The 24,228-nt window shown below is 47.2% G+C and overlaps 1 protein-coding gene across 3 annotated transcripts; it reads left to right on the top strand.

The window, feature by feature from the left end:
* BLM (BLM RecQ like helicase) lies at positions 1 to 24,228 on the top strand. 3 transcript variants are annotated; one of them, XM_081170395.1, is made up of 22 exons: positions 1 to 105; positions 1,780 to 1,895; positions 2,678 to 3,387; positions 3,862 to 4,027; positions 4,261 to 4,370; positions 4,734 to 4,866; positions 5,617 to 6,314; positions 7,152 to 7,343; positions 8,405 to 8,523; positions 9,077 to 9,190; positions 10,327 to 10,425; positions 10,528 to 10,676; positions 11,536 to 11,642; positions 12,026 to 12,186; positions 19,328 to 19,523; positions 20,053 to 20,243; positions 20,583 to 20,718; positions 21,216 to 21,415; positions 21,691 to 21,886; positions 22,585 to 22,707; positions 23,142 to 23,340; positions 23,973 to 24,228. In XM_081170395.1, exons 2-22 carry the CDS (start codon positions 1,798 to 1,800, stop codon positions 24,127 to 24,129), a joined length of 4,254 nt encoding a protein of 1,417 aa, XP_081026521.1. In that variant the 5' UTR covers positions 1 to 105; positions 1,780 to 1,797; the 3' UTR covers positions 24,130 to 24,228. The 3 variants fall into 3 exon arrangements, with proteins under 3 accessions (XP_081026521.1, XP_081026520.1, XP_081026522.1); XM_081170394.1 differs by having other exon boundaries at positions 5,617 to 6,338; XM_081170396.1 differs by lacking the exons at positions 1 to 105; positions 1,780 to 1,895 and having other exon boundaries at positions 3,252 to 3,387; positions 3,867 to 4,027; positions 5,617 to 6,338.

Below are 24,228 nucleotides of genomic sequence, written 5' to 3'. Positions count from 1 at the left end.
AGGAGCTCTTCCTTAGCCAATAGGATACTCGGGAGGCTGAGAAGGCGCTAAATGCGAAGAGGAGGGAGCGAGGCGACTGCGGCGAGAGCCGCTTCTGCGGTGAAGGTGGGTCCTTGGGAGCGGTGAAGTCGTGGGGGGAGAGGGGGTGCCACGCGGACCGATGCATCGCAGGGGGTTGGACTTGATCATCCATTGGGCTCCTTTCGATTCTGCGAGAGGCCGCCTGCTGCTGGACGACGACCAGGGTTCTCACCCCACTGCAAGCAGAGCTGGAGGGGGGCGGGAGCTGCGCTGGCAAGCGCAGACTGGGGTTGGGGGGGCGCGGGGGGCGGAGCTCGGAGCTGCTGTGCTCCTGGCAGTGCCGGATTTACGTATAAGCTAAACAAGCTATAGCTTAGGCCCCCCAAAAAATTTAAAGGGAAAAAATGGATATACTGTTCATTTCCAAAATATAAGATAATAAACAAAGTAAAACCTACATACAGCAACAGTGTTTTGTGTTGTGTAGGCTCCTATGATGTAAATAATGGGCCCTGCCTGCTTGCCTTTTGTTATGTGCCAATGGCTTTAGATACCTATTGGGCCAAAAATTACCATATAGCATATAAAAAGGTAAAGGGACCCCTGACCATTAGGTCCAGTTGTGGCCGACTCGGGGTTGCAGTGCTCATCTCGCTTTATTGGTCAAGGGAGCCGGTGTACAGCTTCCGGGTCATGTGGCCAGCATGACTTAGCTGCTTCTGGCGAACCAGAGCAGCGCATGGAAACACCGTTTACCTTCCCGCTGGAGCGGTACCTGTTTATCTACTTGCACTTTGACGTGCTTTCGAACTGCTAGGTTGGCAGGAGCAGGGACCGAGCAACGGGAGCTCACCCCGTCACAGGGATTCAAACTGCCAACCTTCTGATCAGCAAGTCCTAGGCTCTGTGGTTTAACCCACAGCGCCACCCGCGTCCGTAGCTTAGGGCCTCATCAAACCTAAATCCAGCCCTTGTTCCTGGGGACATTGGCTGCTAGGCATCTCCCCGGAACGTGGGGAGCTGCTTCCTGCCGAGTCAAGCCATTGACCCTTCTAGCTCAGTGCTGCCCATGCTGACTGGCAGCGAGAGTCTCTCCAGGGTTTGAGGCAGGGAAGCCTTCCAGGAAACGCTGTTGGGGGTTGTGGTGATTGTGGTTGTTATGGTTGTGATGTTGCTGGGGTTGTTGTTGTTACCTGCATTTATATACCACCTTTTTCTCCAAGGGGTTTGGGGTAGTTTGCATGCAAAGCAGCTATGCTGTTGCCGAGCTATTATGGTCCTTCGTCTGAGTGAATTGGGATCATCTTCAGCAGATATCCCCCTGCCTTTGGCGCTGGGGCAGATGGACTACCTGAAGCTGCCTTATGCTCCTAGACCATCTAAGCTGGCAGTCAGAAGTCCTCCAAGGTCTATGGGAGAATCTTTCTCCCATCTTTTAATCTAGCAATGGCCTTATTATAAGTAAAGCAGGCACTCTGCCGCAAAACTGGAGCCCTTCAGGAAAGCTTGAATGGGAATCTCAGCACCTTTGAACTGGCTAGTGATTACAATTGCTGGGGCATTTGTCTAGCTCAGCTTTGCTGGTTTTGCTTTGGATACCATTGTCAAAACAGAGGCTCAAGCTCCTGCTTCTGCCTACAGTGGGAAATATAACTGCCCTTAAAGTCATTTTCAACTTCTTATTGACCAAAGTTTATTTTCGCTTACGATACTTATGTATTTCAACTGTGTAGGTTTTGTTTGTTTTCTCTCCCCTAGCCTACTTAAAAAAACAGAATGGCAGCCGTTCCTCAGAATAACCTGCAGAAGCAGCTTGCACTTCATTCAGCCAAAGCCCCTCTAAGAAACCTGGCGCCTCTCAAACCCAAGACTATGTAAGTATTGCACCACCCCCCCGAGCATCTCAAACTGAACATGATCAAAAAGTGGCAATCAATATTTACCAGATATTGAGCGTGTACTAGACATTAATGATAGTTACTTGGGGAAATATTTATTTTCCTCTTGCCATAACATGGAAAATACCTTAAGAACTGCATAAAAATAAGGGGGAAAGTAACTCTCTCTCTCTCTCTCTCTCTCTCTCCCTCTCTCTCTCTCTCTCTCTCACACACACACACACACACACACACAAATAAAAGTGAACGATGTATACAAAATCCTTTTAGAAATTTTAAAAATAGGAGTCCCGGAAAGCTTGGGTAAATGTAAAACACATTTAAAGGTAATTTCTGTCTAATTTCAGGCGTTTGTAATGCTTAGAAATAGTTAATGAGCAATATGTTTGGGAATTTAAATACATGGCTTGAAATGAAATGAAAGGCTAATTTTTAAAAAAAATCTGGGCATGCTCACTTTCCTGGTCCAATTATCTGTTTCCTGGTACATACTGTATATTGATTGTTATCTTTCAAGATACTTTGGTCCACTATAAACATGAATACTAATTTGCTGTTTAAAATTTAAACAGAATAAGTGATAAGAAACTGAATGCCAAAATGAGACTAAGATTAAATATCTCATTTATTTATTTTTGCAATGTTTGTATATGGTATTCAAGCATATGTTTGAAAGCAGAGGAAAATACCGTGGCATAAAGAATGCAGGACTTGATGAATCACTCAAAGTCTAAATAAACTGTTTGGCTCTTTTGTAGGGGATTTACATTCAAAAAGAAAACCTCTCTTGGTAACTGTACGCCAGTAAAATATTTAGCTGAAACAAAGGATTTGACCTTAAAAGAGAAGGATGCTAACTCTTCCTTGACAAATGCAAGTGTGTCAAAGGATAAGCAGATGAGAATCAATGAAGTTTTTGAAACAACATTGAAAAAGCAGGAAGGAAAGCACAATTATCCAAATGAGCAATGTCGAGATGTTCTGGATTGTTTCCAGTCTTCTGTAAAAGAAAGTGATGTGGGTAGAAAACCAGATGACCATCAGCTCCTGAAATCAGACCATAATTCTTCATACAATTCAGTTATTAATATTGATGATGTCTGGGATGACACTGATGACTTTGAAATATCTGGTCCGCGAAAGGTATGCTCAAAGCGGCCTGGTTCCTTTTCAGACACCCAGTCTGTAAAAGCTAGGAAGGCTCCAAAAAACCATAGTCCCATCCCCACTAAGTCATTAAAGGCAGATGGCATGGGAAAAGCTAACCAAGAATGTAATGGACCCTCTGTGCGTGAGAAGAACAAAATACAGGTGCTTTACAAGGAACCAGATCCTGCTGTAAGCCAGTCTGTCATTTGCCTTGATTCTCCCACACCCAGCCCTTGTGAAAGCTTTGTAAGTGAAAATCTTCAGGAGGAGAAGCCTGTGGAAAGTCCCTTTGGTGACAAAAAGGAAGAGCATTTGAAAGGTAGATGGCTTTCTTTCTAGTCAAGTCTATTAATAGCATTATTTATTTTAAATGTTTATATAGCATCCTTTGTCCAAGATCTCGATCTGAGTAACAAAGAATCATTAAACCACCCAATACAGAATAAGCCATAAAACTTCATATACTAGTTCATTTTCACACCATGCAAATAGATGTATTCAGTCAGTTATCAAATGCTTTCTAGCACATAGTTGGCTAAATATAGAGGAGCAGGAAGTTTTAAATCTGGGGTCCCACCATGGAGAAGGCCCATCTCCATATGGGATACAGCACCCAAAGGTGGGGGTTTTTTGCAGTGGGGATAGGTGGCTGGGTTTTTAAGTTGTGTCTGTTAGATATTTTTTTCTGGGTGGATTTTATGTATTATTGGGTGGGTTTTATTGATTTTTTAAATTGTCCTCAGTGTGTTTTAAAACTGCTGTTAGTCAAATATTCTTATTGCTTGTGTTAAAGCACAGAATGACGCTGACTTCATCCTAAATGAAAGTGAGGAACCAGATGAAGTGTGGAATGATCCAGCTATGTATGATGCCTTTGAAGATGAAAACTACGTAGACTGCATTCCACCCTCTCCAGAGGAAGAAATACCTTCTTCTGCATCCTCTTTGAAAAGCATTAGGTATGATGGAAATGATAAGTCCACAACTTGGTTCTTTACCAGGACCATCTCTGGTAGAAGTAGCCCGGGTAGGATGGTGAAATCATGGATCTGGAGTTTTTTCATCAGTGAATGACCAAAATGCTGGTGGAACAAATAAGCTTAGTAAGAAGTGTTTTCTAGCTGATGTGAAAAACTTTATTCACAGCAGTGTATTTATACGGGATGACTTAACGACTTCTTTTTAATGTTAGGTATGTTTCCAGAGAAGCTGCTGTTGAGAAAACACTGGCCCCTGGAAGCTTGAAAAGCAGCCTGCCAGACTTTGGAGAAACCACCCATGGAAGCAGTGATAGGCAGGAAGGTAAAATAACTCCTCCTGAAGGGGCTTCACCTGCTTGCTTTCAGAAAGTGCAGACCTCATTGTGGTCTTCAGATACAGACCTGTCTGCAGCCTTGCACCTGACTAAATCACGGGACTGGGTAGTAAGTGCTCAGCTTCTGTTAAGATTTTACAATGTGACTTCAGGTTTTTTTAAAAACACCTAAGAACTGTGTGGTGGGCATGTTTTCCTGTAAAACCTCCTTTGTTTCCCTTTGAATTACAAACATGCTTAAATTCCACTGAAGAGAATTTTAAGGACTTCCTTGAAAAAGCAGGTCATTTTCAGGTTGCTGGTAGATGGTGACTAAAGTGGTGCTTTAACCTTACTGTGTTTCATTTCAGACAAGCATTCACTTTTGGGATGGTCCCTCTACAATGTGATGGAAGACATTTGCAAGCTGGTGGATTCCGTTCCAGAATGGGAGCTGAAGTCTTTGTCGTGTGGAAAAGAGCTCCTTCAGCATAGAGATTGCAGGTCTGTCTTGAGATGCCACTAACCTAGAGTGTGGTCACAGACTCTGTTTATCTCTTGTGTCTCTGAGATAAATAGGTAAAGGTAAAGGGATCCCTGACCATTAGCTCCAGTCGTGACTGACTCTGGCATTGCGGCTGTCATCTCGCTTTACTGGCCGAGGTCATGTGGCCAGCATGACTAAGCTGCTTCTGGCGAACCAGAGCAGTGCACGGAAACACTGTTTACCTTCCCGCTGGAGCGATACCTATTTATCTACTTGCACTTTGACGTGCTTTCGAACTGCTAGGTTGGCAGGAGCAGGGACCGAGCAACAGGAGGTCACCCCATCACGGGGATTCGAACCGCCGACCTTCTGATCGGCAAGTCCTAGGCTCTGTGGTTTAACCCACAGCAGCACCTGCGTCCCCAAGGGGGGCTTTTTTTTGCCACCAGTGTCCCTCCTGAGATAAATACTCTCAAGAAATCTTGGTCTGGCAATTGAGGCAAGTTTATATCAATTTTTTTGGTAAGCAAAGGCATCTTTATCTGGCTCTTTGGCTATTAACCTGACCTATAAAAAGTTGAAATAAGAGGAGACTTGAGAGAAGATATGATAGCCATCTTCAAATATCTAAATGGTTGTCACATGGAGTAAGCTTGTTTTTGCTGAGATCCTTGCATTGCAGGCGGTTGGACTAGATCACCCTTGGGGTCCCTTCCAACTCTGTGATTCTGTGTATTAATAGTTCATTTTTTTTTCTTTATTTCCAGAAGAAAACTCTTAAAGAATGGCACTAATGGAAGTAGAAAGGACAGTGGCATATCTTTGGATGAAAATTGCAAACTTTATTCTGGACATGAAAGATCTATGGATGGTGGTGTTTCTTTTCAACTGGGAAAAACCTCTGCCACTGACCCTTGTAGGGAATTGTTCATGTCTAGACAACCTTCCCCAAAGGTTGCACCCCAGCATAACTTTCATTCAACCCCCTCCTTTGTACCAAGCACTCAAGACTCCAGTAATGCTGACCTGTCAGTTTTTTCCAAGACTTTTGCTATGGAGAGTAGCATCTCGGAAAATGCAGGATTGTCTCTTTTTAAAAGAGGAGTCGAGAAAAGAATCTCCTCTCTGAACAGTTCCACCAAAAATCCAAGGACAGAATGGGGAGAAAAGGGTTGGCTGTGTTCAAAGGGGAATCAAGACCAAGAGAAATTCACTCTCCTTCAAAGTAATTTGAGAGAGAATTCCTCAGCAACAGAGAATGTGGCCTTTGATGATGATTTTGATATTGATGACTTTGATGAGTTGGACAACGTAATAAACACTTCAACTTTACAGCCACCTAGTACTTGCTACCAGCGAGCTGAGGAAGCACAGCCTGCCAAACCATTCCTGGAAAAAAGCTCCCTTACAGCTAAGGGAAATGGTCATTTTTCAAATCCTATTTTTCCCAGAGCAAACTGCCAAGGTGTGCCTGCCAAGAACTGCTTGGGTAAATTATGCTAATTCTCTGTCACAGAAGCTAGTTGTGCCAGGGAGCTATTGTGTAGAGAGTAATTAACTAATCTGACACATTGCTTGAGTTGCAATGGGAATACTATTCATTGCTTCATCACAGTCACTTGGTAGCAGCTTTGCTTTTCCTTCACGAGGTCACACTTTTGTCACTGCATTTCTGAGTTCTGAAATACTTTGAGAAATGTGACACACACACACACACAGGATTTTTCTTCTATACCGATACCAAATTCTGCTGTAGGGAGTGTATAGCATTTTCCTTTTCAAACAGCAGGAATTTGCTCTCACATTAACTTGAGCAGTGACGTTCTCTGGTTTTGCATTGTGGTTGTGCTGCTGCTGCTTCTGTGGGGGTTAGGGCTGCTGTTGTGAAATGTCAGCTTTGCTGCCCGACACTGTTTTGTTTCGAAGATAAATTTTGAAAAGATTCACTGTGTCATTTTCAAAGTGAGAGTTAAGCCGGTGCCAAACTCTGCTGTTATAAATAGCGGGGACCAAAATTGCTTAGATGTGTGAATTAATTACATTCAGTGAGACCAGAAGCATGACTTTGAGTTTAGATTTCACAGGGTCCTATAGTTATATTATTAAGGAATCCAGGATAACTCCCAGCTCTTGATTTTGCATTGCCAACACAGTTGAGGATCACACTCCACCTATCTAGTTCCACTAGTATACTTATAATATAATTATGCAAAATGGGTTAAGAGTAAGCTGTTGATATGCTACAGAGCACACACAAAAACCAAGCAATTGTTATTTATTCTGGTAACCTGTTTTCTTCTAGATCCACAGGTTAAAAATTCACCTTCCAGAAATCCATTGCTAGAGCACTTCAGAGGCTTAGCATTTCCCCATTCTAACGAAATGATGAAGATATTTCACAAAAGATTTGGTCTGCATCACTTCCGGACGAATCAGCTTGAAGCCATCAATGCTGCTCTGTTGGGCGAAGACTGCTTCATCTTAATGCCCACAGGTGTGTGGTGGCAAGGGTGCCTGCCAACCGCATGTGGTCTAGGGGGCTAGTCTGGCAACCTGGGAGGTTTTCAGAAGGCGTGCAATAAGTAAAAAGGTGCGGGAGACTCCTGGCAGATGACCTTTTGCCTCCTGAGGTGATGAAGTGCCACAACCTTTTATTGTGTATGTCAGCAAAGTGAAAGGTGCTGTCCTTAAGGACACACAATGTGCATTTGGACAGCAAAGTTGAAGACTGACAAACAGGTTGTGGGGAGATCTGGATCATAGTGGAGGTGTGGGGTTGCTAAATGCAGGGTGAATTGATTTAAATCACTGAATATAATCCATGAGTTGAATCATTACTTGTACCCGACCCATTTGACTAGGTTGCCCCAGCCACTCTGGGCGGCTTCCAACAGGATATAAACAAGTTGCTAATATTTTCTAAGCTGGCATGCATTCCCACTGGCTCTAACGATTAAGCATGATTCTTTGCAACTGGTTAGAGACTTTATGTGACCTAGACAAAGTCATGGAGGAGGGGCTATTGGGGGCTACTACCCACGATGCCTGTGCTCTGCCTCCACAGTTGAAGGCTGCAATGCTTCTGAATACCAGTTGCTGGAAACCACAAGAGAGGAGCGTGCTCTTGTTCTTTGGATCCTGCTTGCGGGTTTCCCAGAAGAGGCATCTGGTTGGTCGTTGTGAGAACAGGATTCTTTGGCCTGATCAAGCACAACTCTTCTGATGTTCTTATGTAGACAGTGTAGCAACTCTTAAAGCATGACATAATGAGAATTTTTGATTAAAAAATAAAAAACTGTCTGACAAAAGTTACCAGAACTAAAATTCCTAATGCATTGATCATAAAACCTGTACTTAAGTTGTGTTTGCAGTGAACCATTCTTAGTAGGAGTTGAAGGAGTGCAGAAAGTAATTTTGAAACCCAGATTGAAAATTTGTTGAAATATTCTAGGGCGGAGGTTTCTGGCTTTTGCTAAATCTCATCTGGACAACCTGCATTTGCTTACTGCCCAGGTGAGCTTTCCAACTAATCCTTGGTTTTTCCCCTTCCCACAGGAGGTGGGAAGAGCTTATGCTACCAGCTACCAGCTTGCGTTTCAGCGGGAGTCACCATTGTGATCTCCCCCTTGAGGTCACTGATAGTGGATCAAGTTCAGAAGCTAACATCAATGGATGTGAGTTCAAGCCCATGGTTTTCTCATTGATCCTTTGCATGAGGAGAGTTGTCTGCATCTTCATTAGTCGTGACCGATTCTGCTCTTTGCTCTGGGGTATGACTTCATGCAAATTAGAAACTTCCCTTCCTTATTTCCAATATTTGGGCATTGTTATTCAGATTCAAGTTGATCCAAAGTTTGGGAGCTCGGCACCATAGCAGGCAAGGAAGGGAGCATGGACACACATTTAGGCCTACATCATGGAAGCTAGTACTTTATCTGTGTGTACTGTTTTTGACTTACTGTAGATAATAGTATAAAATGAGTGTTGAATTCACCAATCCATTTGCTGTTGCATCTATTTAGTCTATCACTGTATCTCAGTGGGAGAGCACCTGCTTTTCATGCAGAAGATCCCTGATTCATTCTAGGGCTGGGAGAGAACCCTATCTGAAATCCCAGAGAACCGCTATCAGTCATTGTAGATAATAGTAAATGGACTAATAGATCTGACTCGGGAACACAGGGAGCTACTTTATACTGAGTGCAAACAGCTCTTCTTCTGTCATAGATTCCAGCAACTCACCTGACAGGTGACAAGACTGATGCTGAAGCATCCAGAATCTACATGCAGCTGTCGAAGAAAGACCCCATAATAAAACTCCTCTATGTTACTCCAGAGAAGGTTTGTATAAGGTCTAAGCACCACCAGCATTGGGTTTTATCATATACAGGATACAGCCCACCAGGCAAAGGAAGTCAGCAGGTTTGGATGGAGGAGAGCTAGGCTTCCATCCCGGCTCAGACATGAACTCTGCTTGCATGACTAGAGCAGGCCTCTGCTTATCAATGGTGTAGAAAAATTGGGGTTTAGTTTTTTTGCTGCCCAACTCCCCAAGGGACTGAGACTCCTAAGTTCATGATCACTCAGAGATGAGTGGATGGAGGCAAGGATCTAAAGAAAGCAAAGCAGATCCTTATTTATTCTTTTTGCAACAGAGTTCCCTCCCCTCCCTGCAAAGGAGGTAAAAGACACCAAGCGCAAAGAAAAAACATCTCTTTTTAAAGAGCTACATTTTGGCCCCTTTACAAACCAGAAATTACATCACACACAAGGTGGGGCTACAGTGGCTCAGGCAGGTCAAGGTGTGACATTCCCGAGGATTTAGCAAGTTTTACATAGTTCCAGACAAGGTTTATGCAAAATATTAGCATTTGTTGAGACAATCAGGATGTCCAGCCAACATCCCTCAGTGCAGAGCATTTCGACAAACAATGACAATTAACACAAAGGAGGTTCATAGATTTGGGAGAGGAATCCCTTCAGGAACTTTCCCTGATTGCTATCTGCCTATGTGTTCTCAGGAAAGAGGGATTATGGAGGACTCAAATTATACAGTTATAAATGATTTTATACAATGTTCCATAGGAAATTCAGGTTGTCCTTGTTTTAACAGGCTAGAATGAAAGTATACTGGTTCTCCAAGATACTTCCCTCTGCAGAGGAAAACATTTAGAGTCCTTAGGAGAGCCAAGATGGCTTTTTGAGATTGTTCTGTGTGTAATTTCTCTCGAGAAATTTTCCAAATGTTGAAGGGTGAAGGATTAGTTTTCTGTGGACTGGGTGTCTGCTATGTGTGCACCCTAAATTTTACAACACCAGGTCTATCTGAAATGGTGGATGAGGGCAAATGAGATAAGGAGGCTAAAGCACTTTTTATGCTGAAAAGTGATGTAGAAAGGAATTTGCTACGTGCGAATATACAGTGATAGCAATTCTCCACTAAAGTTTCTGGATCCTTGGGTGTGGGTCTTCCTTAGGTCTGCTCGAGTGGCCGGCTGATGTCAACCCTGGAGAATCTCTATGAGCGGAAGCTGTTGGCGCGCTTTGTGATTGACGAGGCACACTGCGTTAGTCAGGTGACCTTCTCTTTTTTGGAAATGTCAAAGGTTGGGGAACCAGCTGAACCCTTGCATTGATCTGTAAGCAAATTAACTTTTTTAAAAAAATATTTTGACTAGTGGGGCCATGACTTCCGCCAAGACTACAAGCGGCTGAATATGCTTCGTAAGAAATTTGCTTCCGTTCCTATGATGGCTCTTACTGCCACCGCAAACGCAAGGGTGCAAAAGGACGTCCTGAATCAACTGGAGATGCTGAAGCCACAGGTGTAAGTTTGATCTACACCAGGAATTCTCCAACTTACTATACCCAGTGGCCCACATGGGATCGCTGAAAACCACCAAGGCCCAAAATGGTGGCGCAGGGCAGGCAGCATTAAAATGGTGGCTAGTGGCATTTGCTGTGTCTGGCATCATCAGCTGGCAATTGCTGACATCTTTTTCTAAGCGATATCTAATCAGTCTTTGGAAATTCTCTGGCACAGCCTTTAGCTCATGAAAAGGAGTTCCATAGGTCAGCTTTCCTCAAGCTACCTGCAGGCATTTGTTCTGGAGGTATTGTGACTCAGCCTTACCATTTTTGTCAGAATTCAGTCCCATTTTAGTCGGGTAGAGAAGGCCTTTTATTTTTATATTTTCCTTGCCCTGCCCCCAAGCATCCCAGAAGTTGTTTTTTTTATCCCATCTCCTATGATATCTCCCCCCTATTTTCCTTTCACACTCAGCTTGAATCTTCTCCCCACCCCACAAACCCCAGCCACTAGTTTTTCATCCTTCTGGCCTATTTCCTTTAGATTGACTTCTTTGCCCTATAACAGATCTGTTATCTCTTTCTCTTCCTTTCTCTTCCCTGTGTTTGTTTATTTCCTTCAGCGCCACTTCTGGCCCTTTCCCTTAAGAGAAAGAAATGACTTACCTGCCCTCCTTGGCCTCTCAGCCTCCTTTACTTAGCATACAAGGAGCTGCTGGTGTGTCCAGCCCAAATGCTATGGCATGGTGGGGGCCATGCAAGTACATGGGAAAGCACTGGTGGCTCTTCTTAAGATATTATTTAAGATACACATATCCTTTAGCAATTTACTGTTTTTTTAAAGAAGAAAAAAATTTCTTGTAATGGATATTTTCCAGGTTTAGCATGAGCTTTAACAGGCGGAACCTGAAATACGATGTTTTGCCCAAGAAGCCCAAAAGTGTTGCGCTGGACTGCTTGGATTGGATCCGAAAATACCACCCAAGTGAGTTTACTTCCTTTCCTTCCTCTGGCAGGATTTATTTGTGTGAATCGAGGCTTTTTTAAAGAATGAAAGAATTGTAGAGTTGGAAGGTGCCCCTGAGGGTCATCTAGTCTAACCCTCTGCAATGCCGGAATCTCAACTAAAGCATCCATGACAGGTGGCCACCCAACCTCTGCTTAAAATCCTCCAATGAAGGAGAGGCCACCACCTTCCAAAGGAGTCCGTTCCACTATCAAACAGCTATCACTGTCAGAAAGTTCTTCAGTTCTGTGAAATGTAGCTCAGAGGGGTGTGCGACTTCCGCTGTCACTTTTAATTTACTTTATTCGATAGGACTGAATACTCCAGCTCCCATATTTTGCCTGTTTTTTCTTTTTCTTTAGATGACTCTGGGATAATTTATTGCCTCTCCCGATACGAATGTGACTCGATTGCCAGCACTTTGCAGAGCTCTGGCCTTTCTGCACTTGCCTATCACGCTGGTCTCACGGACAGCACCAGAGACCATGTGCAGCAGAAGTGGATTAATCAGGACGGATGTCAGGTAAAGGAGACGAAACTGTAGAAGGTGCTGATATCACACACAAGTACAGTGGTACCTCGGGTTAAGTACTTAATTTGTTCCGGAAGTCAGTTCTTAACCTGAAACTGTTCTTAACCTGAAGCACCACTTTAGCTAATGGAGCCTCCTGCTGCCGCCGCGCCGCCGGAGCACGATTTCTGTTCTCATCCTGAAGCACAGTTCTTAACCTGAGGCACTATTTCTGGGTTAGCGGAGTCTGTAACCTGAAGCGTATGTGTCAGGGGTTCAGGAGCAGAAACGCAGAGAAGGGAGGAGACAGAGAGCGAGGGGGAGGAATACGAAGGAAAGATGAGTGGGGATGACGAACCGAGATCGCCGAGCTTATCCAGTGAGTCAAAAGATTCCCAGAAGGGAGCGCCAGCGGTCAGAGCAAGGGGGGAAAACAGGGGGACACCCCAGGAAGAAGGGTCCAGAGAGGGATCAGAGAGCAGCAGTTGGAGATCGGGACCCACGTACCCAGCCGGGAGCAGAGGGGAGGAAGGGGACCAGATATCGGGTTCTGGAGGCTTTCAGAAAGAGGGAGAGCATGAGTCAGGAGTAGCCACGCCCACCTCGGGGAGCGACGAAACGATCAAGAGGAAGGTGGAGAGTTGGGCGCGCGCGCGCCAAGTTCAAATGTAGCGGAAGCTGGCGCAGTAAGCAGCCCAGAGAGTGAGCCAGGTCCCAAAGCCCGCCGCAGGGAGGCGGAAGGGTCAGGGGGGTCCGCGTCAGAAGAGAGTAGGAAAGAAGAGACCCCGGGGGGCAGAAGGACCCAGAGACGGAGGGAAAGGCGCAGGAGGTGGAGCAAGGCTAGGATATTAAGCTGGTGTGCTAGAGGCGGAGACTCAGACGGGTCTTCGCCGGTCTGACCTAGAAGAAGTAGGGCTGCACATTGCAGTTTGGAAATGCAACTTGTAATCCAATAAAGACTCTTTTAACTTGAACGCTGGCTAGCGTGGTCCTATGTGAGCTGGGACTGAGTGGCAGCCCTGACAGTAAGACCCGTCTCATTAAAGCTTCGGACACCTGATACCTCGCAGCGGAGGCAGAAGCAGCGAGAGGAGGAAATTGGTGTTTGGGAGCAAGCTCACAACGGTTGGCAGAGATGACGGAAGCAGAGAAAATTTCAGCGCTGCAACAGGCAGTGACCCAATTGAACGCGGAGGTACAGGCATCCAAGAAAAGGGAGGAGGATGCAGCAGCCGCCTACAGAGATCTCCACGCCAGGTTTGAAGCCTTGGTTAAGCAGGGGCAGCCAGGACCCAGACCGGAGGGGGTTGGGTTGGCACGGAGAGCAGGAGGGCTTGTGGCTCACTTCGATGGGAATTTACAACAGTACCCCAATTTTCGAGCAGACGTAATGTGCGCACTGCAACTGCTGGCGAAAGACTTTAGAGATGAGGAAGAGAAAGTGGGGTTTATACTATCCCATTTGCATGGGGATGCGAAAGCGTGGCTACGCAATTTGTGGAGGGATAAAGATCCGGCGCTTCAGAATGCTGATGCCTTTATCAAAGCGATGGATGCGTGCTTTTTATCTACCATTGACGTGGATCTTGCCCGACGGGAGATTCATGGACTGAAACAAGGGAGGGCGAGCGTACGCCAGTATCACGCCCGCTTTTTTGCGCTGGTCAGTGCCTTAGAATGGGACCGGGATTCGCCCCCAGTCAGAGACCTCTTCTGGGAGGGATTAAGCAGTGCTGTTAAAGACGAAATTGCGAGGGGGGAGAGGCCCCGGAGCACGCAGGAAGTGGTCCAAAGGGCGCTGACTGTGGGGGTGAGGCTGGAAGAACGTCCGTGGTGCAGAGACGAAGGACGTGGAGGGCGCGAAGCAGCGAGAAGTTTCTCTTTCGTTCCCAGGGAAGCTGCGCGTGCGCAATCCACACCTCCGCCAGCAGGGGGAGTGGAACCTATGGAGGTGGGAGGCGCCAGGGCTCAGTCAGCTACCAGAGCCCCTGCACCGGCGGCAGTCAAGACTAAAACTCCTAGAGGGACCAGGAAGTGTTATATATGCGACAGCTCTCAACACTTGGCGAAAGAGTGTCCCCAGAGGAGCTCCAAGCACACTGCAGCCTCCGCAACGGTGAAAGCGGCCACGCAACACAGCGAACAACAGCAGGGAAACGACGATGTCTGGCTGGAGACAGAGGCACTGGGGCCCAGCCAGACGCATCACTGAAGCAGTCCCCAGCAATCTTGCAACCCACAGACCCCCTCCCACCCAAACCAGTAGTGCAACTCACAGCATCTCTCCAGCTGCCCGATGGCGTCACTATCGAAGTGCCGCTTTCTGTGGATTCTGGAAGCAACGCAGACTTTATAGCACAGGATTTTGTGGAGCAGCACGCTATACAGCTATTACCGGCCACTCTGCCCCTGCAAGTCGTCACAGTGGATGGTAGAGAGTTGCTGGGGGGGCAGGTGGTGAAGCAAACGCCGCCAATGGTGATGCGCCTTGGCAACCACAGGGAAGTCATCAGTTTTAACGTCACCCGCCTGTCGGACACACCCATTGTGTTGGGCATGAGTTGGCTGGACAGGCACAGTCCGACACTGGCTTGGTACCAGCGACAGCTGATCTTCGGCTCCTCTTACTGCGCAGAACACTGCATCCTGCCCGAACAGGAGGGAAAGGAGGAGGAATCACAACTGCAGTTGGGAACGTTGCAAGCAGTCCCCCACAAATACGCAGACTTTCTGGAGGTCTTCTGCGAGAAGGAGGCAGACAAGTTACCACCGCACAGGCAATATGACTGCAAGATTGACCTCCTACCAGGGGCGACGCTACCGAAGGGGAGGCTGTATTCCATGTCGGAGGATGAACTACAGGAACTCAAGCAGTTCATAGATCACAATTTGGAGCGCGGTTTCATCCGGGAGTCCAGGGCAGTAGGGGGCAGTCCTGTTTTCTTTGTGAAGAAGAAGGACACGCCCCAAAAAAGGCTGGTGGTGGATTTTCGCCTCTTGAACAAGATGACCAAGCCCTCTGATTTCCCCATGCCCAGGATTGACGACCTACTGGCGACGGTCCGCAAGGGACGTGTGTTTACCAAGTTGGACCTGCGAGGAGCGTACAATCTCATCCGCATGAGGGAGGGCGATGAGTGGAAGACAGCCATGTTCACGCCTCTGGGAACCTACGAGTACAGAGTGATGCCGTTTGGATTGCAAAACGGTGCTCACTGTTTTCAAGCTTTCATGCATCATGTGTTGGCGGGACTCCTCTACAAGAAGTGCGTCTGCTTTCTGGATGACATCCTGATATTCTCCGAGACGCAGCAAGCGCATGACCAGGATGTTCGGGAGGTGCTGGAGAGGTTGCAGCAGCATAGACTGTACGCCAAACTGGAGAAGTGCCAGTTCGACACGACGGAGGTGGATTTCTTGGGTTACAAGTTGTCGGACAAGGGGCTAGCCATGGACAGCGCCAAGGTTCGAGCGGTGTTGGATTGGAAGAGCCCGCGCAACCGGAAGGAGGTCCAGCGGTTTGTCGGCTTCGCCAACTTCTATCGCAAGTTTATCAAAGGGTTCGCGATGCAGACGGCAGCTATTACGGACACGCTAAGCTCCAAGAAAAAGAAATTCATCTGGACGGAGCAGGCGGAGCAGTCCTTTCAGGCACTCAAGCGTCTCTTCGCGTCGGAAGAGCAACTGCTGCATATCGACCCCAGCAGACCGATGCGGGTAGAGACAGACGCGTCCGATAGAGCAGTGGGAGCTGTACTGCTGCAGAGGGACCCACAGGGGGTCTGGAGGCCGGGAGCGTTCTACTCCAGAAAGCTCACCAAGTCGGAGCAGAACTACACCATCTGGGACAGGGAGTTGCTTGCCATTCATGCAGCATTCAAAGCATGGAGACACTTCCTGATCGGCGCCAAGCACACGGTGCAGGTCTGCACGGACCACAAGAATCTGGAGCACTGGCGCACGGCGAAGTTCCTGAACCAGAGGCAGATACGTTGGGCGGAGTTCTTTGCTGACTTCGATTTCCGAATAGAGTACGTCCCGGGCGACACCAACATCATGGCGGATGCACTGTCCCGAAAACCGCAATACCTCGAAGAGGCGACGCCAGCGGCGGCCATGCACATCTTCGCGCCAGCTGCGTGGGCGTGCGCTTCAGCCACAGTAGACCTGGATGCGGTGCGGCGGGCGTTGCAGGACGACTCATTCGCGCAGGCGAAGATGGCCGAGGTGCACAAGGGCACAGCGAAGAGCGACGAGTTCCAGATACGGGACGGCTTGCTCTTACGTAAAGGGGCCATCTACGTGCCTGGAGATGAACTTCGCGCCAAGGTACTGCAGCAGTTGCACGACGCACCCACGGCAGGGCACTTTGGCACGGAAAAAACGGTGGAATTAGTCGCAAGGGACTTTTGGTGGCCCAGACTGAGAGGGGAAGTCGCGGACTACGTCGCGAGGTGCGACACCTGCCAGAGGGCCAAACCGGTGCACAAACCACCGGCGGGACTGCTGGAACCGCTGCAAACGCCGTTTGAACCGTGGGAGAGGGTGGCCCTGGACTTTGTCACGGATCTCCCCAGCTCGAGAGGCAAGACAGCTGTACTAGTGGTGGTGGACTTGTTCACCAAGATGGCACACTTCATTCCATGTGCGAAGGTGGCCACGGCAGAACAAACAGCCAAACTGTTCATAGATCACGTGTTCAAAGTGCACGGGCTGCCGCGGTCTATACTGTCCGACCGCGGTCGCCAGTTCATCTCGAATTTCTGGCAGAAGCTGATGGGTTTCCTGAACGTCAAGATCAACCTGACATCAGCGAGACACCCGCAGACCAACGGGCAAGCGGAGAGGGTCAATGCCATCATGCAGCAGTACCTGAGATGCTATGCCAATCAACAGCCTGCGACGTGGGTGGATTACCTGCCGCTCGCCGAGTTCGCCTACAACAACACGAAGCACGTGTCCACAGGGGTGACGCCGTTCTTCGCCAACAATGGGAGGAATCCCAGAACCTTCCCGGGCCTGGACAGAGTGGGGGAAGGGGAACCGCAGACGGCGGACGCTTTCGCGTCTGAGTTGCAGGAGGTCCACGATCAACTCCGACGGCAGCTGGAGCTAGCGAAGCACGCTTACAAGGTGCAAGCGGACAAGCACAGGCGGGTTGGCGAAGAGATCCGAGTGGGAGACTGGGTCTGGTTGGCAGCCCACGCAGTGCCGACCAGATCGTTAGCCAAAAAGAAGTTGGGGCACAAGCAACTCGGTCCATACCAAGTCGAAGCGCAGATCAACCCAGTAGCTTTCAGGCTGGTGCTACCGGAGGGTTCCAGGATGCATCCGGTGTTCCACAGGTCGGTGCTCACTCCCTACAGGACACCTCACAGGTTCCAGGAACCAGGAACAGCACCGAGTCCGTCTCAGGAGCGGACGGAGGCGGGGAGATTGCCACAGCAGGACCCCATCAACGAAGTCACGGAGATTTTGGACTCCAGGTGGGGGGAAGACGGAGTGGAATACCTCCTAGCCAGAGAGGGCACCCGGGCCAGTGCTAATAGCTGGGTGCCAGACTACGCTTTGGAGGAACCCCTGCTCAAGGACGAGTTTCATGCCCTTTTCCCACACAGACCCATGCCAGCAGGCTTCTTCGACGACTGGCTGTTCACACCCACACTTTCCTCCAGCACGTTCCATGGCTTCGACTCGGACAGGGAGCCCGCACAGCGCACACGTTCCCCAGAGGGGTCGCCGGAGGGTTCGGCGTCCGACACCTCGTATTGGTGGGACGATCGGCCAGAGGAGCAGTGGCGCCGGAGGTGGCTGGAGATGCCAGGGCAAGCGACCGACGCAGAGACTGACATGGACGTGTGCGGGGAGGATCTCGGTTTCGAGCACGGCGGCACCGAAGTGGAGGCGGAGCAGCTCAACGTTGACGAACGTGAGGAGGAAGACTCGGAGATCTTCAGTTGGCGGCCAGCGACGAGGAGCGAACTGTATCCGGCATTCACTCCTGTGATGAGGGAGCACCCAGCAACCACCCTTGAAAGTGGGGAGGGGGGAAGGGGGGGCTTCGAGGGGGGGATGGATGTCAGGGGTTCAGGAGCAGAAACGCAGAGAAGGGAGGAGACAGAGAGCGAGGGGGAGGAATACGAAGGAAAGATGAGTGGGGATGACGAACCGAGATCGCCGAGCTTATCCAGTGAGTCAGAAGATTCCCAGAAGGGAGCGCCAGCGGTCAGAGCAAGGGGGGAAAACAGGGGGACACCCCAGGAAGAAGGGTCCAGAGAGGGATCAGAGAGCAGCAGTTGGAGATCGGGACCCACGTACCCAGCCGGGAGCAGAGGGGAGGAAGGGGACCAGATATCGGGTTCTGGAGGCTTTCAGAAAGAGGGAGAGCATGAGTCAGGAGTAGCCACGCCCACCTCGGGGAGCGACGAAACGATCAAGAGGAAGGTGGAGAGTTGGGCGCGCGCGCCAAGTTCAAATGTAGCGGAAGCTGGCGCAGTAAGCAGCCCAGAGAGTGAGCCAGGTCCCAAAGCCCGCCGCAGGGAGGCGGAAGGGTCAGGGGGGTCCGCGTCAGAAGAGAGTAGGAAAGAAGAGACCCCGGGGGGCAGAAGGACCCAGAGACGGAGGGAAAGGCGCAGGAGGTGGAGCAAGGCTAGGATATTAAGCTGGTGTGCTAGAGGCGGAGACTCAGACGGGTCTTCGCCGGTCTGACCTAGAAGAAGTAGGGCTGCACATTGCAGTTTGGAAATGCAACTTGTAATCCAATAAAGACTCTTTTAACTTGAACGCTGGCTAGCGTGGTCCTATGTGAGCTGGGACTGAGTGGCAGCCCTGACAGTATGTAACCTGAGGCATATGTAACCTGAGGTACCACTGTAGAAATATTTAAAATGAACATAGGGTGTAGCCAGCACAGATCTAAATGGTTGTTAGCTCCTGTGGCAAAACAAATGGCCCCGTCTGTTTAGCTGGTCAGTTTTCAGGCCTTTCTCAATGGATTTGTGTGTGTCTTCGTCTTTACCCTCTTTGAGGTGAGCCTGAAGTCGACCAGAGTATCAAGCCAGAAAGCACTGTGTCAGTTCAGTGTATAAAGTGTGTTTGTGATGCACTGCTTGCCCTTGGCAGTATGCAAATCCTGTTTTTTGTTGTCTTCCAGATTATTTGTGCAACCATTGCTTTTGGCATGGGGATTGATAAACCTGATGTGCGCTTCGTGATCCATGCCTCTCTTCCTAAATCTGTTGAAGGTTACTATCAGGAGTCGGGCAGAGCTGGGCGTGATGGAGAAATTTCTCACTGCCTGCTCTTCTACACCTATAGTGATGTCAACAGGCTGAGAAGACTCATATTTAGTAAGCATTTCTCTGCGACATCTCAAATCTTGTGACCAGAATCATGCAAGAATGGGCTTTAATGTGTGTGTGGGGAGGGGGGTAATTTTATAATTGTCATAGAACAGTGTTAGCAGCCCACTTCAGCCATCATGGCTATACAACATAGAAGCACTGCCTGCAATAGAATGACTTGGCGTTTGCGTCTCAAGTTTTAGGCTTTAAGCGTTTTCATCTAGGTTGCTTGGAACAAGCAGTGTGCAGCATCTAGCCATAGCAGACTATAAATACTGTAAACTTCCTGAAGAATTCCTTTCCCATAAACTCTTCAATTTTTATATGGAAAAAAATGCTGCAGTGTCTCATTCCTTTCTCTTCTGTGTATCCTACTAAAAAGGGTTGAAATCCAGCCCACAAACTTAAAGTTTGAACCTTTTGGCTTCTTCTTCATACATATCTTCAAATTGTTGGTCGGAAGGAAAAGCAAGCACTCGCTCTTTGTCTTGCCTTTATTACGGAAAAGTCAAAAGGTGCATTATTTGAATTTCAGTGGAAAAAGATGGGAACAGCCACACACGGCAGACACATTTCAACAATCTCTACAGCATGGTCCATTACTGTGAGAATATCGTGGAGTGCCGGAGAGTACAGCTGCTGGCCTACTTTGGGGAAACAGGCTTCAACTCTAGGTTTTGCAAGGAACACCCTGAAGTCAGTTGTGACAACTGCAGCAGGAAGCAGGTAAGCCAGTTCTGCTTCTTAACTCTTCAAAACATGTTATCTCTTTGGAGGTTAGAACGCATGTATTTCTGGTAGCGACTGGGCAGGAGTGATTTTTGGGCTGAAGAAACTAAGGATTGCAACTTGTGGACAATGACTTCCAGCTATTTTCTTCAATGTATGACTTGTTTTTTCTTGTATTTCCTTCAGATTAATCTCTCAGATTTAAGCTAACACTTCACTTAGCTTGTATATCTTGAGTTTGGAACAGTATCCAAATTGGGGCCAATACTGTATTGTCAACAGCCAGGTGTAGTGCAACAAATCAATCTTGCCTCCTCAAAACTGTTTTTTTTTTAGGATTATAAACCACGGAACGTGACAGAAGACGTGAAAAACATTGTTAGGTTTGTTCAGGAGCATTGTGGCGAGAAGCGAGTAAGAAGGAATAACACAGGGAGATACACCTTGAATATGATGATTGACATTTTCTTGGGTAAGTTGCAGTGTATGCTGTCAACACTCAGTGTTGGATTTGTTTCTTGGATCACTGGTTCCCAAAGTGGGTGGTACCAGCTCCTGGAGTGGGGGATTACCTAGGGGAGTGCTAAGAGGCAAGGGGGAGGCAGAGAGGTGTCAATTACTATCAGACTTTGAAAAGCTGGTATCACTGGATTAATTTAATCAATTTTGTTGAATTAATTAAAAAGTTTTAATTGGATTTTGAACAAATATGCAATTAGTTGTTACTGTTTTGACTTCTGTTATCTTCCTTAGTGGGTCATGTATGTTAAATAATAATAAATATTCCTTATGTAATTTTCTGGTGAGTGAAGAGTAGCTAGCCAACCTCCCATGTGGTTTTGGTTCATTTTGCCATCTGGCCTTGGTCATGAGAGGGAAGGTGGTTAAATCACTCTGAGGATTCTGGTGCTGAAGCATCTTTCCTGCTTTTGCCTTTATCAAGAAGACACGCTGTGTTTTTCTGTACAGGTACAAAGAGTGCCAAGATTCAGTCTGGCCTGTTTGGCAAAGGAGCAGCCTACTCACGCCATAATGCTGAGCGACTCTTTAGGAAACTGGTACTGGACAAGATTCTAGAGGAAGACCTTTACATCACTGCTAATGACCAAGCAGTTGCATATGTCCAGACTGGTGAGAAAGCTTATGCTGTGCTGAATGGATCTCTGCAGGTGTGTAAGAGCTAAATTCATCTACTTGCCTAAAGTGTCATGCTCTGTCTCCTCCTCAAGTAGGTGTTAGGACCTTGGAGCGACCCAGGAATATAGTTAAGAAAATCTCAAGGTCTTGCAGAGAATGGCTGAAAAAGGAGATGCTCCTTTTCCTCTAATGGGTGCCTTCATCCTCTACCTGTGTTGCTGTCATAGTCTCAAGCTGCATAGAAGGAAACTCCACGTCTTAGATTCAGTTGTACATTAGTGAGATTTTCTTCTTCTGCTTCCTTCAGGTAGAGTTCCATGAAACTGAAAGTGCCAGCAGCATTCGCAAGCACCAAAGGGCATCAGTGATCAAAATTTCCCAGCGGGAAGAGATGGTTAAGAAATGTCTCTCAGAACTCACAGATGTCTGCAAAAACCTTGGGAAAGCGTTTGATGTTCATTACTTCAATGTTTTTAACACTGCCACGCTTAAAAGAATTGCAGGTAATGTTGGTGCTCATGGAGAAACGGTTCAAGTCTGTGTCTGTTAATGAAGTACAGTACCGTTGCATCTTGTATGCACAATTTCAACCTTGTGTAGTTGAAAGCCAGCCAGCTGAAATCCTGCAAATTAACTGCGTGCAAGCTCATTTTACGCTGCATTTTCATGGCGTTGGAAAGAGCTTTTAAGCTCTCAGACTTCCTTACTCAGCTGGCCCAGCAAGATTTTGTGAGAGCGTTCCAGAGCCAGTAAGCTAGGCATGAGCTTAAAACTGCTCTGCCTTGCTTGGAAGGTGTAAGGATGGTCATGCAAGGGTGGTCCCAAGGGAGTGGTTCAGGTGTATGTGTTTTTGCATATATGCGCCATCCCCAGAGCATATCCCCCACGCAAGATGTGGTTGTACTGTAACTCTTTCCCTCTGTGATATTCCTGGTGTCTGCCAGGCTTGTATGGCCCTTGCATGGGAATTTCAGAACAGCACTCTTAATAGCAGAACAGAGAGATTATGCTGTGCTCTTTTTGTATGAAGATAGAAAGCAAATGGACTGTTCTGCTTGTAAAAGAAGTCACCGCCTTGTGTGGTGATCAATCTTTTCAACAACAAAAAATGTTCAGCATATGTATCCTTGTCCCTGCTTATACCAGACATTCTCAGATGTCAAGCCATTTTAAAGATCTGTTTTTCTTTCCTGGTCTCCAGAGACACTGTCTCCAGACCCTGCAGTTCTGCTTCAGATTGATGGTGTTACAGAGGACAAGTTAGAGAAGTATGGAGCAGAAATCATTGAAGTGCTGCAGAAGTATTATGAATGGACACTGCCAGGTATTGTGTGACTTCTGCATTGTTAGAAACATTTTCCGGTTATGCACGTTATTTATTTATAAGTGTAGTCACTTCAGTTATTGTATTTCTCTGCATGATTACCATTGGAACGGGGAACTCCTCGGGGAGCCCTTTATTTGAAATGGCTTTTTAATGCAATCTTGGTCACTTCAGTCATGATGATGATACTTCCCCACCCCCCATGATGGAAGCAACTCAAACCATGCCATGCAGACTGCTCACATATTCCTTTTTCCGTGACAGTGGTGCAAATGGCACTGTCACCCTGAAGTGGTTTTCAGACCAGCAATTCTCTTGCTTTACATCATAACACTATCTGTGCTAAGGGGAAGCGGAGAAGCTGCAGGGTTATGGTCTCTGTTTGGCAACATCCAAAGCCGCAGGATTAAAGACACCTGGGTCTGTTTCAACAGCGGAAAACAAGCCTCTTTCGGCTACAGAAGCTGACGCTGAAAGAAATTCCAGTACTGATGAAGCAGAGGAGGAGCTGCATACAACATCTGCTTATTTCCACAACAGACCCAACAAGGGAAGGAAGAGAAAAAAACCTCAGTTCTTCAGAGAATCAAAGAAGAAAATGAGGTCTGGAGGCCAGCAGGCTCGTTCTAAAGGGTATAGCTGTTTGTTTTTTAATCCTTCGGTGGCAAGCCAGATATAACAGTGGGATTAAAGCCCTTCTACGGTGTCAATTAAGAACACTTTTACAGTAAAGTAAAATATTTTTTATTGTGAAGACCTCACAAGGAGTGAGGAGCACATTGCCATAGTAGCAACATGGGATCACTTAATTTTAAGCCATCCCATGAAATCTTGACTGACAAAGCTGTGATGCCAGCCTGGAAGTGCTGTCCCTTTCAGGGTGTCCTTGTGGAACACAGCAATTCCCACCTTATTTATGTGTAAGGCTGGGTGTGTAGGGCTGGATGAAATGGAAATGGACAAAAACAATTGGGAGAATTCCAAGCACCTAGAAGAGAGGGACAGGCTGGTGCTAAAGGGTTAGTGTATCAGCAGTGAGGTCAAGAGCCCCAATGCCAAACTGAAATCATGTTGGTATTCTGGTCTCCACCTTATAAATGTACAAATGAAACATTTGGCCAAAATGCAGAGCAGAAATGTTGGAGGTTGTTTTTTAGGGATTTAAATCTCATAAGGCTCTTGAAACAACAGATAAAGTATATATGCATGTTTACAAAATTATTGGGTCAATGACCTATTCTATATTTCCCTTTCTAACTTTCTAGGGGTTACAGAACCGGCAAGAAGACATCATCTAACTCCAAAAGTTCCACATCTTATATTCCTCCTGCCAAGCCAGGAATTGGCAAAAGGCCTGCAATTATGGCACCGCCAAAACCACAAAGCAGACAATACCTTAAGCCTTCTTTCTCATTTTTGTAATATCCTTAGAGACTTTTTAATTTCTATGGAAGCTGTTTAACTAATTTTTTATTGAGGTGTAACACTCATGCCTAATGTTAATAAATACATTTGCTTGAA

The sequence above is a fragment of the Podarcis bocagei genome, assembly GCF_964188305.1.
Source record: "Podarcis bocagei genome assembly, chromosome: 14".
NCBI lineage: Eukaryota > Metazoa > Chordata > Lepidosauria > Squamata > Lacertidae > Podarcis > Podarcis bocagei.
This window is presented reverse-complemented; position numbering and strand designations above follow the sequence as displayed.

What these genes read in the sequence shown, in the direction of transcription:
- BLM (XM_081170394.1), top strand. Translation starts at nt 1,798, where the DNA reads ATGGCAGCCGTTCCTCAGAATAACCTGCAGAAGCAGCTTGCACTTCAT. An exon ending in AGGCACACTGCGTTAGTCAG is followed by an intron (nt 10,426 to 10,527) that starts GTGACCTTCTCT and finishes TATTTTGACTAG; the next exon opens with TGGGGCCATGACTTCCGCCA. An exon ending in GATCCGAAAATACCACCCAA is followed by an intron (nt 11,643 to 12,025) that starts GTGAGTTTACTT and finishes CTTTTTCTTTAG; the next exon opens with ATGACTCTGGGATAATTTAT.